Below are 17,051 nucleotides of genomic sequence, written 5' to 3' on the forward strand. Positions count from 1 at the left end.
GCAGACAGGGCAGAGGAGAACAAAATCTGCTGAGCATAAAGACAAACCAAGAAACACTGTGCAGCTGAGTTCAGGTGTGATGTTTAGTGATTGTTGCTTGTCTCCTTCCTGTTAAGGAAGGATTTTTTTATATGTAGTATAATGTACAGTTGCTTACAGCCTGCTTTTTCAATTGCATATGTGCAAACGTTGTAAATAGCAATATAAAAAAAGGTATGTATTTTCAGGCAGTTCATTGTGACATTTAACACTGGCAATAACACTTGTGGCTAAAAAGCTTTTCCTGTATTTCAGAGTGCTGCAGCCACTGCAGCTACGTTGGCTCTCCCTGCTGGCGTTACTCCTGTTCAGCAGATACTTACAAATTCAGGTAACTGTCATAACACTGAGGTCAAAGAATGGTTTTGTGGGTGCTTGGGAGGGAGAAATCCTGGATTGTACCCCTTGCTATAAAAATCAAAATCTGGGAACCAACCCTTAGACAGTAGTGTCATCTCTTCAATAGACTCCTGGACTCTTGTTCTCCAGCTGGTTAGTCTTCTGAACCTAACAGTGGTTTGGTTAGATTCTGTGCACGTCTTCTGTGCTTGTTAGACAGGTACGTGAAACAAGAAGACAGGTTCTTCTTTTTGCTGTCTCTCTCCTTTTGCATATTTCTGAATTTTATGAAATTTCTGAATTTTTTGAATCATGATCGGAGCAGAGATCCTAGACAGGTTATAAAAGATCAGAATCACTTCATCTGTGACTGCAGATGAGGAGTGTCTTAAGGTTTTGGGTATCTGCTAAGCACACAGTGGAATTTCTAATTTTGCTGGCAATGCTAATTTTATTTTAGATTTATTATGTTTAAAGAGACATGCTGTACACTTAAAATACAAATGTGATTTTTATGAACAGCTTAACCAATGCTTTATGTACTTGTCCATGTATTATTCTGATGGTGTAAGCTTGATTCTAGGTAGGCTGTGTGTCGACAGTAAAGGAAGATCTGAGAAGGCTCAATTTTCTAGAATCACTTGGTGCTCTTGCCAGAATAATTCACTTAGTCTACTCAGAATCACTTGTGACTTAGCCTCCCTGCTTTAAACATTTGAATGTTTAATGGATATGTAGGTGAAATGAAATTGAAATCTGCATAGGTAAATTATTTTTGGCTTGCATACTTCATAATCAGAAGTGGTAAACAGCCCTATTAGTGCTTTGTTTGACATAGGTGACGTAGCCTAGTGTCTTTTCACTGGTGAAAACAGACCACAAATGCTCTTTAATTGTTACCAGCATTCTTCCAGGAAACAAGTATCTAAACGACAATAATTTTAAATGGTTATTTCTGCTCTTTGATTCATTTGATAATTATTTATCTTATTACAGGCCAGATCCTCCAAGTAGTTAGGACTGCAAATGGAGCTCAGTACATCATTCAACCACAGCAGCCAGTTGTTCTACAGCAGCAGGTCATACCACAAATGCAACCTGGTGGTGTACAAGCACCTGTTATACAGCAGGTAAAGAAAAAAAATAATACTCCTGAAAGTAGAAACCTTATAGTAATAATTAAGCAAGTTTGCATTTTTGCTGGGAAATTGAAATGGAGTACAAAGACAGAAATAATATGTTGAAAAAAATAAAGTTTCATTTGTAAAAAGTTCTTAAAAATTAATAATCTTGAAATGTAGCTTTAAATGTCATTTTTATTCTTGCAAAATTCAGACTGGCCTAAGTTTAACATTGCTTTTGTGTGGCTCCAATGGCAATTATATGATGTGCATAATGTTAGTCTGTATCCTTTCACAAATGTGTTTATCAGTTAAAATGATTCTGTTATGTAACACATAGAAGAAAATACCTTTAAAAAATACCTCCACGAAAAGCACAAAATCCCAAACTGGTCATTTTATTACATTTTATTATCCAGTATGTTTCACCAGGATTTTTGTTCAGCTACAAGGTCAACTGTGCATCCAAATTTTGTTGGCATTGAATTTAGTCAGAGTTCTTCTGCTTAGACATGAATAACAATATGTGTAGAGTTTAAAGTTGAGTGTTTTATGAAGAAGCTTAAAAAATAGTATTTTACTTGATTTTAAACATTTCTTAACTGTGCTTAGAACTTGGGGTGATTATGGTAGTGCTAGCTACTAGTATGGAAAATGAAACAATAGGTTTTCTTTGGTTGAGCAATACAAAATGCAGAAAATGAATACCAAGTAGTGAGAGAAGCTGCTATTGAAGATTAAATTATCTGATATAGGTAGACTATTAGTAACTTTTGTTTCTCTAATTAGTCCAAGTTGGACTGATGTGCTTTAATTGTTTAAAAGAGTAGTGTGGTACCTTGTTATGTTACCAGTCACTGTACTTGCAATGGTATTTCATCAGGTTTTGGCTCCTATCCCTGGAGGGATATCCCAGCAGACAGGAGTAATTATTCAGCCTCAGCAGATCCTGTTTACAGGAAATAAAACACAAGTCATACCTACAACAGTGGCAGCCCCTACACCAGCTCAAGCACAGATTCCTGCAGCTGGTCAGCAGCAACCACAACAGCAGCAGGCACAACCACAAGCACCACTTGTTCTCCAAGTTGATGGAGCAGGAGACACATCATCTGAAGAAGAGGAGGATGAGGAAGAAGACTATGATGATGATGAAGAGGAGGACAAAGAAAAAGATGGAGGTGAAGATGGCCAGGTTGAAGAGGTAAAATTAGTCCTAATTTATAAGAATGAAGCATGTCTCTATTTATTTATTTATTTTTTTTCTCAACAGTATTTGAAAGAAAATTATATCCCGCAAAAATTGTTATATTCCAATGTCCTGGTTTCAGCTGGGCTAGAGTTAATTTTCCTCCTAGTAGCTGGCATGGTGCTGTGTTTTGGATTCAGGATGAGGATAATGTTGATGACACATGGATGTTTTAGTTGTTGCTGAGCAGTGCTTACACTAAGCAAAGCACTTTTCACTCCTCATACCGCCCTTCCAGTGAGGAGGCTGGGGGTGTGCAAGGAGCTGGGAGCGGACAGAACCAGTACAGCTGATCCAAACTGGCTGCAGGGATACCCCATACAATAATGATACGGTGTCATGCTGAACAATTATACGGAGTGGCTGGCCAGGGTTGAGGGGACTGCTGCTCGGGGATGGGCATCAGTCAGTGGGTGGTGAGCAATTGCATTGTGCGTCACTTGCTTTGTATAGTCTATCATTATTATTATTATCATTATCATCGTTATCACTATTTCTCTTCCTTTTCTGTCTGATTAAACTGTCTTTATTTTAACTTGTGAGCTTTTTTTCCCCTCCTGATTCTTTCCCTGTCCCACTGGGGTGTGAGGGTAGTAAGCAAATGGCTCTGTGGTGCTTAGCTGCCTTCTGGGCTAAACCATAACAGTCTTTTAGTCTTACTTGAAAGAAAACTACATACCTCAAAGAATGTTACACTCCCGTAATCTTGAGAATATCACTTCTATACTTAATTTTCTGTATTTCCCATATTGAGGCTGTGGAAACTGTTGTTAGCAGAGCACCTTGAAATGCAGCTGGTGTGTGTAGGGTGGGAACAGCAAATACTGTTAATTATTATACCCTTCTGAAAACTTAAGTAGTATTTCTGATGCTATGGAAAGATCTGCCATGAAACCTTCACAAGCAAACAGAAGCAGTCAACTGCTTTTGGGACTGAGTGCATGTAACAGCAAGATGTTAGGAAGAATGACAAAAGGAGAGCATATTTTTAATACATTGAGGAGACAAAAAATGTGGTCTGGCCTGTATCTTACTCACTGTGTAATTGCTTTCTGTTAAACTAGAACGAGACCAAGAACTCAGATTATAAAACACCTTCTTAAAAGTGCTGACTTTATTAATCAATGATAATTTATTAATCAATGATTAATAAAATCAGGAGCAGAAGTGAATGTTCTTAATAACAATCTTGCTGCCTTCATAACACTGTGCTTAATTTAGACTTTGAATTTGCTTGGTTTTGAACTTGAGCCAGTGGTTCTTACCAGGTTTTGCTCTGTTACACCAAAAAAACACACCAAAAAAAAATCCTAATAAGCTAAAAGTACTTTTATTTCAGTTTCTGACAGGAAATTGAGCACTTCCTAAATCTGTCCCTAAAATGCATTTTGAATTATCAGATCACTTCCACAGTTTTCTGCAGCCTTTCCAATTATCTTAAGATATCATTTAAAATGCCAGCATGAGCAGCAGTTGTAGTATTTCACCATCTGTATCACCCATATATTATATGCAGATAAAACTTAAATTTTTTATTAAGGAGTTAAATCAGTTTTTCTGTGATACATTTACAGTGGTGTCAAACAGTATTTTTCTATTACAAGTTGAATCCACATCACCTTTTCCATAATTACTATCATTATTATTTCTCTTCCCTTTCTGTCCTATTAAATTGTCTTTATTTCAACTCATGAGCTTTTACTTCTTTTTCCCTCCTGATTCTCTCCCCCATCTCATCGCCTCAATATGGGAAATGAAGAAACTGAAATACAGGGATAGAAGTGATATTCTCAAGAATTTGGGAATATAACATTCTTTGAGGTATATAGTTCTCTTTCAAATCAAACACTAAGACTGCTATGGTTTAACCCGGCAGGCAGCTAAGCACCAGCACTGATGTCAGTCTGAATGTGTTAAAAGTATAGGTCAACATGCTTAAATATCAATTGTTCTTTAATATTGTCTTAATGCTAGTGCTGTTTTTTTATATGATAAGGCTTTATTATCAGCATGCCAGAGAGCCCCTGTTACTTTTGCTCCCGGTGTTCATCAGGAACTAGTTAATGAGTTGAGCAGTCCATTAAAAGTTTTTTAAGTCACTTAAATAGAACATTATTTTTGAAAGAAATTAGGACTTCTGGTTCACCTTTTTCTTCCCCCACTAGCATTTCCCTAGTATAGCTTATATATTTTGGGACAGGTGGGAAGATGAGGATTACACAGAAGAGAAGCTGTTCTTTCTTAAGAAAAGCTTTCTTAAGAAAAGCTGTTCTGCTTTTATTAGTGGTTGTTTTAACCTTTCGAAATACTTGCTATTTAGTTGAGATGTGGGGGGGACACAAACCTCAGCTGTACTGTTCTCACCATACTGTAAAGAATTTAGTGCATCAGAATTCTGTTTTGTCAATACAAACCCTCAAATGCTTGAGGAGAGGAGCAAGAAGGATCTGGAAGAGGTATGCAGTTTAGAAATGAGCTTTAAGACGATCCTCTTAAGTACAGGTGGGAAGGCTATGCTGGGAATTAAAAATTAGACTTGCAGTTCGGCAGTGATATTTTTAAGTATCCTTGTGATGCTATCTGGTTATCTTGTAAGACACGCACAGTAAAATAGTAAACAGAAACAGTAAAATGATAAAGGAAATAGCACAACTTAGAAAGGTTTGGAAGGTGGAGAAACCCTTGGTAGAAAGAGGAAAAAATGAAAGTAATTTTTAAGGAACTTGAAAATACTAGAACATCTAGAGAAATTATTTTTATGTATCTATGCAAGATCATCTTAAAAACAGCTTTTTTTCTCCCCTAAAAACTTCATGCTTTTGTTGAGGTCTTTTTCTGTTACATACATAACGAAGTCATGGAGTTTGTATTTCTAGTAGCATGCAGGGAGTGATGTGGGTAATGTTGCTTTTCTGCTGCTTAGAGGCTTTAAAAAATGAAAATCTGTACAATGATAGATTTTTTTAAAATAAATGACAGGCACCAGAACACTTAAAATAAAGAAGTAAGAATGTTTGTGGTACTAAGAGGTTACAGTGTCCAGAATCTGGCTTGATCATTGAAGTTGGGTACTGAAAGTGGTAACGACATCTCCTGAGTAATTGTCATGGAGGGGATAAAGGAAACAGGCTTGATTCGTCCACTGGGAAGCCTAATACTTCATGTGTCAGATGTTTATTTAGGTCCATAGTTCATAGACAGACTGTAGCCTGATATGAGTAATCAAAGTAACAGTAATAACCTTGTAGTGTAACTTTTCACACATTTCTTCCAGGAGCCTCTTAACAGTGAAGATGATGTGAGTGATGAGGAAGGACAAGAACTGTTTGATACAGAGAATGTTGTTGTGTGCCAGTATGATAAGGTAAAACATAAATGTGAGAAATCTAATTTCTCTGTTCTTCCTATCAAGTCATAACTTCAAAGTGACACAAAAACATCTGTGTGACTGTCAAGTATAGGTAGATTTGTAAAGATTATAACACGAACGTTAATGTAAGAACTAATAACTGTTTTTAAAACGTGTCTCAGTGAAAGGTGTTTTTTATTTTTTGATGGACTTGGTGTCAGTGAGGAAAGCTTAGAAAAGTTTGAATTTTTTTTTTCTTTGTCATGTCTGACTGATTTTTAAAAAAAAGGTTAATCCTTTGGGCTCATGAGAAGTGAACTCTTGTAAGTTTTGTAGTTTGTTGTAGCCAGAAATGAAAATAGTAGTCATTAAGATTTAGACTTGTTAGAAAACTACCTACTGATCACTAAAAATGTTTCTTCGCGGTGACTAAATAGTTTTCAGAGGAACAATTCTTTATGTGCCATGTTGTTTTTTTATTTTGAAAAACCAATATGGAATGCTTTTACTTATTTTGCTTTAAATTCCGCTGAACTATCCTGTCTTCCCTAGAATGACTAGTTTCTTTCTTTATATTTGCCCTGAAATATGTGAGGATACATTTATGTCTGGAATTGTTTTAAATTTGTCCAGAGGCTCTTGGCACTTTTTTATTGAAGCAGTACGCAGAAAGATTATTCGATATGGATTTTCTTTCTTTGCCTCTGAGAGTTTACTTGCACTGTGAAGAGTAAGGATCCTTTTTAAAGCAGAGAAAAGATTGTTGAAGAAAAAACCCTTCATTGCAAAAAATGACTTGAATATAAAATATTCAGTTATATCTGGATTCTACTTGTGCTTGTCATCAGATTGAGGAAAATAATATCCACTTCCTAGTCTTTCTTCTCCAGACAGTACTCTGGAATTGTTAGTTTCAATGCAGTTCATCTGAGGGACCTTGGAATAGCAGTCAGAAAAGCTTGTTGGGAGCTGCTAAAGCTGAGCAACAAGTACTACTCTGAAATCCTCACCCTCTGCAAAATTAAGAACTTGAACTCAGTAGGGAAGTGTCCACCATGAAGCCTCTAGTGCTCTGAAAACACTTCACTTAACAAACAATCATTCAGTTTGTTTTTCTAGAATACAAAACCAACAGCTCAGTTGTTCTGAACAAAGTTCTTTGTCTTGCACAACATACTGTGTCCTGCATCAGCTGATACAACAGGTGCATCTTGAACAGTGAGATGAGGGCGAACAGGTAGCAATGATGCTCACAAAGCACTGCACCATCCTTGGTACCTTATATGAACATGGATCATCATATGCCTCCTCAGTCATCTCTGTTTGAAATCAGAACTACACTTATAGTTGTTACTTGTACAGCTGTCCAAACATTTGGTTACTCTTTCTTTCATTCTCCAGAGGTATTTTATTCCTTTATATCCTTCTGTATCATATTTGATACAGGTGGGTAAGGCTGTGGGAGGATCAGAGCTATTCAGTTACAGTTGAATCTTCCATTTATTAAGTGGAGCAACAGTGTCCTGTAGTATTTCATGTGTGCTTTTGACCTCAGTGGACACAGAGCTGACGTTTTTATAGGAAAGTCTTTTGGAACACTGGAATTTCATTCGTGAGTTGTAACTGTCCACTCAGACCTATCATTTTTTCTACCAGTGCCGTTGTTTTTCATCATTACAGCCTTCCATATACATTGAATGTCACCATTGTTTTGTTACACAATGAGTTAGGACAGTGATGTCGTTCTGCAGCTCTTTGGTAACCATTCTTTGTATGATCGGTGATGTTTTGTCATTCTTTGGATGATTAGTGAATTCTTAAACTATGCACGCTTCAGCCAGCCCAAATACCTTTTGGAATAATCTCATTTCACTGTAGTAACCGTGTTCTTGGTTTCTCATCTTTTACCAATTTATCAGAGGACCTTCCTGCTTACCTTATGGCAACTCAAAAGTTTCTGATGAGAGATTTGTGTTGAGTGCCATTTGGAAGTGCAGGTACACTATATAAGGCAGGCTTTTTCTTGTTAGCTTCTTTGCTGATTCCAGTAACATAGCTTAAAATGACCACAGAGCAGATAATAGTACTAGTGATTGTTTGAGTACTGTAGTTCTTCAGCATTAATAATAAATGATGAGACTTCTTGATGAAACTTGAAAAATTGCAATGGGGTTATCTTGATTTTTATATGCCTTTTGTAAAATTTCCTAAACTCTTTCTTTAAGAGCGCTTAATGACACTTTAGTTTAATCTGGTGTAGTTTACAATGATTTTTCTCTTTTGGACAGCATTTCAGCTTTCTGAAAGATCCTTGCTTTCTTTGAATATCTGGTTGTCCTGCAGCTTAATAGTACTGGTGATCTTCTGCTCTGTGTTTACAGTATGCTTTCTTTTGAAAAAAACATACAAAAACTCTTCTGCCTTTAGACTGAATTTTGATCAATTTCTTTTAGTTTTAAATTAAACATAAGAACACAAATCTCCATATATGGCATTGTAGGGTGTTCATTGCCAACTTACTAGCCCAGGGAAAATGCTTGTCTTGTGTTTTTGCTGTCAGTTCTGATGATGTTTTCTAACTGAAGCCCTTAGTTCACTGTCTTGGACTTAGAAGATGGTTCTGTGTTCTGTGGGGTCCTGAATTAGCTTCTTCATGAAGTAGGACTGGACTTTACAGTACCTAGAACAGCCCCAGTGTGCTGCACATCGACCTTTACTCAGAAGGCATAAGATAATTGAAATCTTCTAATCTTGGTAGTAGTAGTGCTTCTAGTAGTACCAGTAGTACTTAACTACTATTTCATGTCCTTTTGTGTTTTCTGATCTCCTTGACCCCATGGGTCATCTGCTTCCTTTAGTCAGGTACTACTGATTTGGGAATAGGCACTAAGAAATAAGAGTAACTTCTGCATGAATGTATTTGTAAAGCGAACAGGAATAAAGCTGTTGTTTTATTCTTTCTATTATTCTATGGTAATTGGAATATATATTATAATGTGAATACCCATTATGTCACAGACTGTCCTGATAGGGACTCGATGTAGATGAGGAATGGAATGAATGTCTTCATTTTTTTTTTTTTTCTGTCTCAGTCTTTTTTGGGCTGATGCAGATAGCTGGACTAATCTGACAGCATAATCTTCATAAATTTCTTTTATACACACCTTAAATGTCTAATATTTTAGCTAGGAAGGCTGTAGTTTAAAGTTGAAGCTAGGATCTTTTTGAACATTCAGCTTCATTCCATCATCTCCATCTGGAGATCTTACATTCCTCACCTTACACTTTGAGAAGAGAAATGGAACATAAATCATATAAAATGACCTACCATTGAGGAGAAAGTATGCAATGTAAGATCAGTGCATATATGTGTTATCAGTTATATCATCTTGTGCATTTTCTACTGTAGAGGTTTTCAGGCTGAAAATCTTGTAAATAATCTTTTGCCTTTTAACCAGTACTTAACATTCCAAATCCCAGAGTCAAACTCTAATATTATAAGTTGAAAGTTGAATATGTTAACTGTCTGTACATAAAGTAAACAAAACATTTTGCAAGCAAAATGGAATTTAGACAAGAGATGCAAAGAATTAACTAAGTGGTTGACTCTTTCAGGACTAGTTTAAAACTTTAGTCTTTGTTATGGTGGTTGAAATAAGAATATCTGGCTTTCAAGTGGAGTTTCATGTAACAAAAATAATTTAATAATATGAAAGCAGCAGAAGTGGATATATACTTTTCCTTTTTCCATTTCAGCCACATCTGAAAATGTTTTGAGTGCTTTGGACTTTACAATGTATTTGTGGTTGCATGGTTTCTCATCAGTTGCTGTGAGAGTTTTCCCTGGTTTAAAAAATGGAAGCTAAAAATGCTGCTAGATGCATCATTACACTTTTTTTTTCATAGTTAAATGCAGAATTGATTTTTTGAGATGTTTATAGCAATCTAGTAATGTGTGTCTAATTGTTATTTTCATTTTTCTTGCCTGTATAATGTACTTTATGTATTACTACCCATTTCTGATGCAGAGTAATACTTCAACTTTTTTCCCTATTTTTAGATCCATAGAAGTAAAAACAAATGGAAATTTCATCTCAAAGATGGCATCATGAATCTTAATGGAAGAGATTATGTATTTTCCAAAGCCATTGGGGATGCGGAATGGTGAAGTTTTTAAAACAAACAAAACAAAAAAACTCCCTGTAAAAGGAAAAAAATCAAAAGCAGGAAAGGTTGAGACTTGGACTTATACTCCAACCAAAATGTGTATCTGCACATCAGAAATAAAGCATAAACAAAAGTATTGGAACAAAGGTAAAATGTGGCAACAAAGACACTACTTCAGATGAGCAAGCCATGGACTGTAGCAGCTATAGCGTTGTCTGGGAGCTGGTTTTGTGTGTTAGGAATACCTTAATTATCAATTCTACATACAGGTACCTACAGCTGGTATTTAGCATGTAAGGCTTTGTCCCCCCTTCTTCCCTTGGTTTAAGATTTTAAAATACTTCTTCCACTGATTGAAGGAACTCTTCCCTTTGATAGATTATTAATCTGAAAATGCTTATTGTGTGTACAAATCTTTGCTTTGAACACTTCCTTTTGGTAGTGAGGATGGTCAGAATGTTACTTAAACTGCGCGCAAGCTTTGTACAGAAGGGTAAGAATTAAGGTGTTAAATTTTAAATAACTTGTATAAGGAAAATATTTTTAATTCTGATATGCTCATTAATTATAATATCTATTTGTTGTTTTCAGTTCGATTCCCCATAAACAAGTTGTTATTCCTAGCAATTATAAAATGGTAAAATGATCATTTATATTTCAAAATTATTTTATGTGAGTGATACCTTTCATTTGGGGCTGTATTTTTTTTAAATACTAAGCACCTGTAGCTCTGGGTTCCCCCTGTCCCAAAGTCAGACTGCTTAACTTTTAAACTATATTCTTGCTGTTTGGTGGTGGTTCCGCATCATTGAACTGAAATGAATAATACAATTTTCATTGACTTCTTAAAAATGCTTTGGAGAGCTTTTGAATCAGATGTGTAGATAATCACATAATAGATTAATTCCTTTACCTACTTACTACATCTGTAGTTCAGACATCCACAAATAATTGAACAGAACACAAGAATGACTAAATTTTTAATACAGAAAGTAACATAAAAATTCTAACATCCTGGCTGCGACTCTGTTAATCAAAGATCAGCTTTACTGAAAAGTATAGCCATAAGTTACCTGCAGCAGTTAATCTCTCTAAAGTTTCCAGGTGGCATATAATTTCATGAAAAGAGCTGCACAGCTTTAGAGAACACAATTTTTTTTAAAGCATCCTTAAACTGTCTTGGTAACAGAAAATCGGACAGTTGGATGCACTAAATCTTGTGTAGCGACTTTCTCTTTTCCAAAGGTGTGATTTTTTTTTTTTTTTTTTTTTCCCTTGGTGTGTGTGTGAAAAGCAACAACGTTGCTCCCCTGTGGTTCCCCTCTTCCTGAGAACTTGAACACCTTTTCTTTATGCATAGGTTATTCTTGTAAACCCTGCTTCCAGAAATGGAGTTACTTTTGGATGAGGAGAGGGAATGGGCATTATACTTACAAATCTGTTGAGGAGGGAATGTTCATGTGGCTCACCATTTCAAAAAAATGTCTTTCACTGGGTGCTTGGGAAGGCAATGAAATGGACAACAGCAAAGATGATTTTAAATAAATTGGGGAAGACTTACAGAAGCAGACATTTGATCCATGAGTTCTGACCTTATTTTTAATCTTGAGAGTGAAACTTACTAAACGTTATTTAACAAAGTCACAAGTGTATTTTGGCAGTATATAAGCACTGCCCTAATTTTCATTCTGATTTACTTGCTTTCAGGTGTGTTCATTCATAGTCTCAATAGTATGTAAAGGAAACCAACAAAGAAACTCCAAATACATTGCAAGGAGTGTTTTTTTTTGCTGTGATTTTGTACACCTGTGCTCTCATTGATAAAGACTAAAATTGCCTGTAGGCCATGTCTAGAGCCATGTGTTTGTTAGTAAGCTATCTACATACATAAGCTTTACGATAAGTTAATTGGTATTTTTTCTAATTCATTCTTAAGTAACGTCATCATCATTCAGAGTGTGTTTGTGGCTCAGGGCATCAAGGTATGTCAAACTGGTGTTTGCTTTCTTCCGAACAAAGCAGATATTTTATTATTTTATTTTTACCACTGTTGACACTTCTATGTACAACTGCAATGAAGTGAATAATTTACCAACTAATACCTTCCCTCACCTTTTCTATATCTGTTTCCAGTGAGTCTTAAGTAATGGGCTTCAGAAGAATTCCCATAACACTGCACAACCAAACCAACAAAGGAAAAAAATCACTTTTTTTTTTTTAATAGATTCCTGTTTATGCTACTGGAACCCAGATTATGTGGACAACACTTTATTTTCATACATCTTAGTCATTTTTTCACCCACATATGCGTACTAGAAGCTGCATAGCCTTTTAATTTATTTTTAAGGGATAGCAGAACATTACAGGTAACTTAAGCTTATACTATTCTAAAGGATGTATGAAGCTGTCTGAACTTGCACAGTCTCTTGCAAGCTAATTGTATGCTATGCTTTTCAGATGAGAAATTTTGTCTCCAAATACAAGTACCTGTGAAACTTTATGAAAGCCAGTCAGACATGAACATACCAAACTGTGCTCTTATTGCTACATCAAGTGTTCCTTTTTTAAGTCAAAAAGCATGTTTTAATTTTATTTTATTGTAGCAGCTTGCTGTAAGAATGTAGTTTGCTTAATTTTACTATTGTACTTGAATTTTAATCATGGTTTTAACAATGTAACTGAACAGACCATTTCACTAGGTTCCACAGAAACCATTCCTTTCAGAGGGCAAGGGATTCCCATGTTCATAGTTCATAAATTTTTGTTTCCTTTGAAATATTTTTTGTTGCTGATTTTTTTTTCTTTCAAATAGTTCAGTATTATGGAAACAATTAATGATTTCAAGAGGGCTTATGTTAAAATTTGCACAGATAATGGAGCACCTTTTTATGACAGAAAAAATGGGGAAAGATAACTTCATAATTATAACCATGATGGCTGATGGAAACTTGCAGAGCAACTGGGCAAAATTGGGAGTCTTGTGCCTTTTCAGTTTCAGCAGAATACCTGTTTTGCCAGTATATTTTTTTTAATTTTTTTTGGATTCCCAAGAGAGTAAATTTCCTGCAGTGCTTCAATCAAAAAAAGCAACTTTTTTGCTCTAATTCTGTTGGGTTCTAGTGTGTGCAATCATTTAAAAACATCTAAGTTGAAAACAGATGGAAATATGTTTTCTGTTAAGGAGATGATAGATAATTTAGTCGCATAAGGAACTTTATATTGGACTATTTAAATAAAATTGTGATTTTATTCCCCCTGAGTTGCTGGTTAGTGACAAGATTTCTTTGAGGCTTCATACTCCTCGTTCCCTCATTGTACTCACAAGTTGCATTTGAGCATCATTCAATTTCCTAAACACAATTTGAAGTGATAATTGTGGTCTGAGTTAGTTTCCAAGAACATGATACATGATTCTGAAGCACAGTTTCTAGAAAAGCGCAAAGAGCATGTTTTATCATGTAACAGGTTTTTTACAAATGTTTTTCTATTTCTACTGCAGAATAGGAGTGTTAAAAGTGAATTTTGTTGTCTGTGAAAATAATTCTACCACTTGACAGTTAGCAGTAATTATGTCACTGTAAAACATTAGCAGAGGAAAATTTCTTAATTCCAGTGAAGCAGTTAGAGACCTTGTTAACTAAAGTTCATTTTGATTCAATCTCCTCAAATTGTTTAAATAAAATAAAATAAAATAAAATGGGAAAAGCCAAAATTCCTCCCAAAGCAAAAGCTTCCTAATCAAATGCAATAAGACATCGTTCAGGAGGTGAAGAGCAGTTTTAGGATAATGCGCACTGGTTGACACTGGGCTGCTTTACACAGCATTGTGGGGTTTGTTGTGTGCCGCACCCCCATCCACACACACCCAACTGAAATTAGAGTTCTCAGACTTGGAGAGTAATGACTATAAAAGACGAAGAAACTTGCACATTGTTTTGTATTGGTGTCTGGCATCTAGAGTCTTGTTTTCCCATTGCTGTGATTGGGTGGGAAATGTGTAAAAAAAAACAGTCCATTGGTTTCCCTGTTGTCTACTTTTTTTTTTTTTTAGGGAGTTCATGCAGTGTGTCTTTTAATTATTATTTGGTGGATTTGACATTGTGGAACAAAAGGAGTTTGTTTTTTGTTTTTTTTTTTTTAACAGGATGAACTACTTTGGGTTAGCTATATGTACAGTCATCCAATGAGACATGTTCCAGAGTGCATAGGGTACCAATAGAATATGGAGTGGGGGAATATCCTTTTTTGCTGTTCTGAGCTACTATTGTCAACTGCTGTTGTACATATACTGTTATGTGTAAGGGGGTAAATATATTTATTATGTTTGTAAAATTCATTCTGTACAATTGCAGATCAAGGTTGCTCCTCTGTGATATACAGGATATTATGTTTCAAAGGCCATGCTTGGAATACAATTAGAGAACTTAGTATTTTGATGTACTAAGACCTATTTTAAGTTTAATATTTTGCCTTTGCAAAAACTTTAATTAAAGATGTTATTTAAAAATGTTTGCCACTTCATTTACTATCTTGCATGTGCATTTGTTTTATACACAATGTTTAATGTTTATCACTGTAATAACAATGAAGATTCTGAATTTATTTTTTTCACAAGAGTAACTTCTCTGTCACCTACTTGTTGAGTTTGCTTTGTAGGCTTTCTATTTAAAATAATCAGAATGTCATAAAAAGTCACATTTTAATCTTGGTGCCAGACATCTGTATTTATTTAAGAATTACTGCCCTGTGGTAACTAGAGACTCGTGTCTTGAGACAAGATTGGTTGAACAATACGGTGTGTGATCTGCAGTGTTAGTCCTGTAAATGAAAACGCAGGACTACCACAAATAAAATACCCCGTTGTTAGAGGAGAGCAGGATAAACAGAAAGGTTTCGGCAGTGACACAAATTGACAGAATAGCTTTCTAGTGTGAGCAGGTGACATCTTAGTTTTGGATAGTCTGAAAAACCATACTGCTTTTCCCATAAAATTTGTCTTCTTTATTGTTTTCTAAAGGATTTTGAGATGATTCATAAGAAGTATCAGAAATTATGATATTTATTTAGTCATGTCACTGCTGAGTTTGCATACTATGTAAGAAAAAAATAAATTGGAAAAATCACCTGTAGTTTTGGCGAAAATACTTTCAAAAGGACACCAAAAAGGGGACGAAAAGCAGAACAGTGACAAATTAGTAGCAGCCTCAAGTTTAAAAAAAACAAAACCCAAGCTGTTTTCATCCCTTAAAGATAAAAGCATTACTGTTGTGAATGTTAACTGCGCTCACCCAGCTGTGCATGAACAAAGTATTTCAGGGGTGGTTATTTGCCAACTCAAACATATTTAAAATACCAGATTTTTTCTAATTGATTTCTTATGGCTTTATTCTTTAACTGCTGAAGTAAGAGAGGATAAGGGGTCTTAGCATAACATTTAATGTATCCCCATTTGATCTCAATTAGATACCATTCTTACAACTTACAGTTTGATAACTGTGTTACCTTTGGAGTCTGGGTTTTGCATAGTTTTTTGAAGTAGGGCTTTCATTTGAAGCCTGGCTGAAGACTAAATCTTGCTGCTTATTGTCAGAGCAGTCTCTGTCGGTCTTTTTTTTTCCAAAGTGTTTTTTCACCACTAATGGGATTATGCCAACACCACTCTAATCCTTTCAGATGCAATGACATCTGTCGTTCAGCTGCAGTTCATTTCACTGTACTGTTTTTTACCTTCATTGTGGATATCTAAAAATCACACAAGTATACTTATAACAAATTATTCCTTAGAGCGAAGACTTTCACGGTAATTTTGATGTGAAATGCCTGTACAATTAAATGTTTTTACATAGTATAAACATGCATGTACTTGGTTAACTTTAAGGGCAATCTGAAATAACAAGGTAATGCATAGAGATGAAGTGCTGAAAATACACTTTGCTTTCCAAGCCATACTGAGTGACCCATCCACTCCCATAGTTAAAATCCCCTCTCTGGAGATGGATGCTGGTCGGCCGGTATTTTAAAGTGCCTTTTAGTGATATTATTTCTTAAAAATACAACTGGGTGTATTTGGTTTACACTTTCTTGTTTTAGTTTTTGTTCTTAGTTCAGTTTTGTACAAGAAATTGTAAACAGTAAGTGTTCTATTCGGACAAGTGTATTTCAATAACAAATTCAAAACAAAGCTATTGATAAATTGTAAAACAAAAAATCTTGATACACAAACTTATGTGGACACACAATCGTGTCATGTTAGAAATGCTTTTCTTTTGCTAGAGGTACCAAATGAAGCAGAACTGCACTGCAGACAAGCCCTCCAGACACCCGAACAGAAGACGTGTTTGGAATCAGCAGCTGGGATGCTGCTTTTCAAGCTGCAGAAGTCAGTGCAGGAGCTGGCAGGATTTAATGTCAAGGTAAAGAAAACTCCTACCTAGCAGGCATAAGATGATGATGGAGACAATGGTTTGGACTATCAAAACAAGGAAGGCAATCTGTTCTACCAAACCACCTTGCTTCCTGATTTTTCCAAAGGCTTGTTCCCGTTTCTCCTAGGAATCCTGCTGCAAGGTCCCTGCAGATAGGGCTCCTCCACATGTCCTGCCTGACCAGTGCCTGAGGACTTCATGCAGACCTTTCCCCTCAGAGGAACCGGCAAACTCCAGGTGGGCTGTCCTGATTCAGCAGGTAATGTTTTCTGAGAAACACGGTGTTCTAGGGAGTACAGCACTTCTGAAAATGAGACATGGCAGAATTCACCCTGCAAAACTTCCGTTAGCAGATTTTGTTC

The 17,051-nt window shown here is 35.7% G+C and overlaps 1 protein-coding gene across 1 annotated transcript in view; it reads left to right on the forward strand.

The window, feature by feature from the left end:
- Window positions 1–14,773, forward strand: part of GTF2A1 (general transcription factor IIA subunit 1) — a 28,355-nt gene extending 13,582 nt beyond the window's left edge. Inside the window, exons 5-9 of the mRNA XM_027458949.3 lie at window positions 295–370; window positions 1,375–1,508; window positions 2,383–2,703; window positions 6,023–6,112; window positions 10,158–14,773. Of these exons, the coding sequence (XP_027314750.1) occupies window positions 295–370; window positions 1,375–1,508; window positions 2,383–2,703; window positions 6,023–6,112; window positions 10,158–10,265 (729 nt within the window). The 3' untranslated portion in view covers window positions 10,266–14,773. The remainder of the gene's footprint in view (window positions 1–294; window positions 371–1,374; window positions 1,509–2,382; window positions 2,704–6,022; window positions 6,113–10,157) is intronic.
- The last annotated feature ends 2,278 nt before the right edge of the window (window positions 14,774–17,051 follow it).

This window comes from Anas platyrhynchos, chromosome 5 (genome assembly GCF_047663525.1).
Source record: "Anas platyrhynchos isolate ZD024472 breed Pekin duck chromosome 5, IASCAAS_PekinDuck_T2T, whole genome shotgun sequence".
Classification (NCBI taxonomy): Eukaryota; Metazoa; Chordata; class Aves; order Anseriformes; family Anatidae; genus Anas; species Anas platyrhynchos.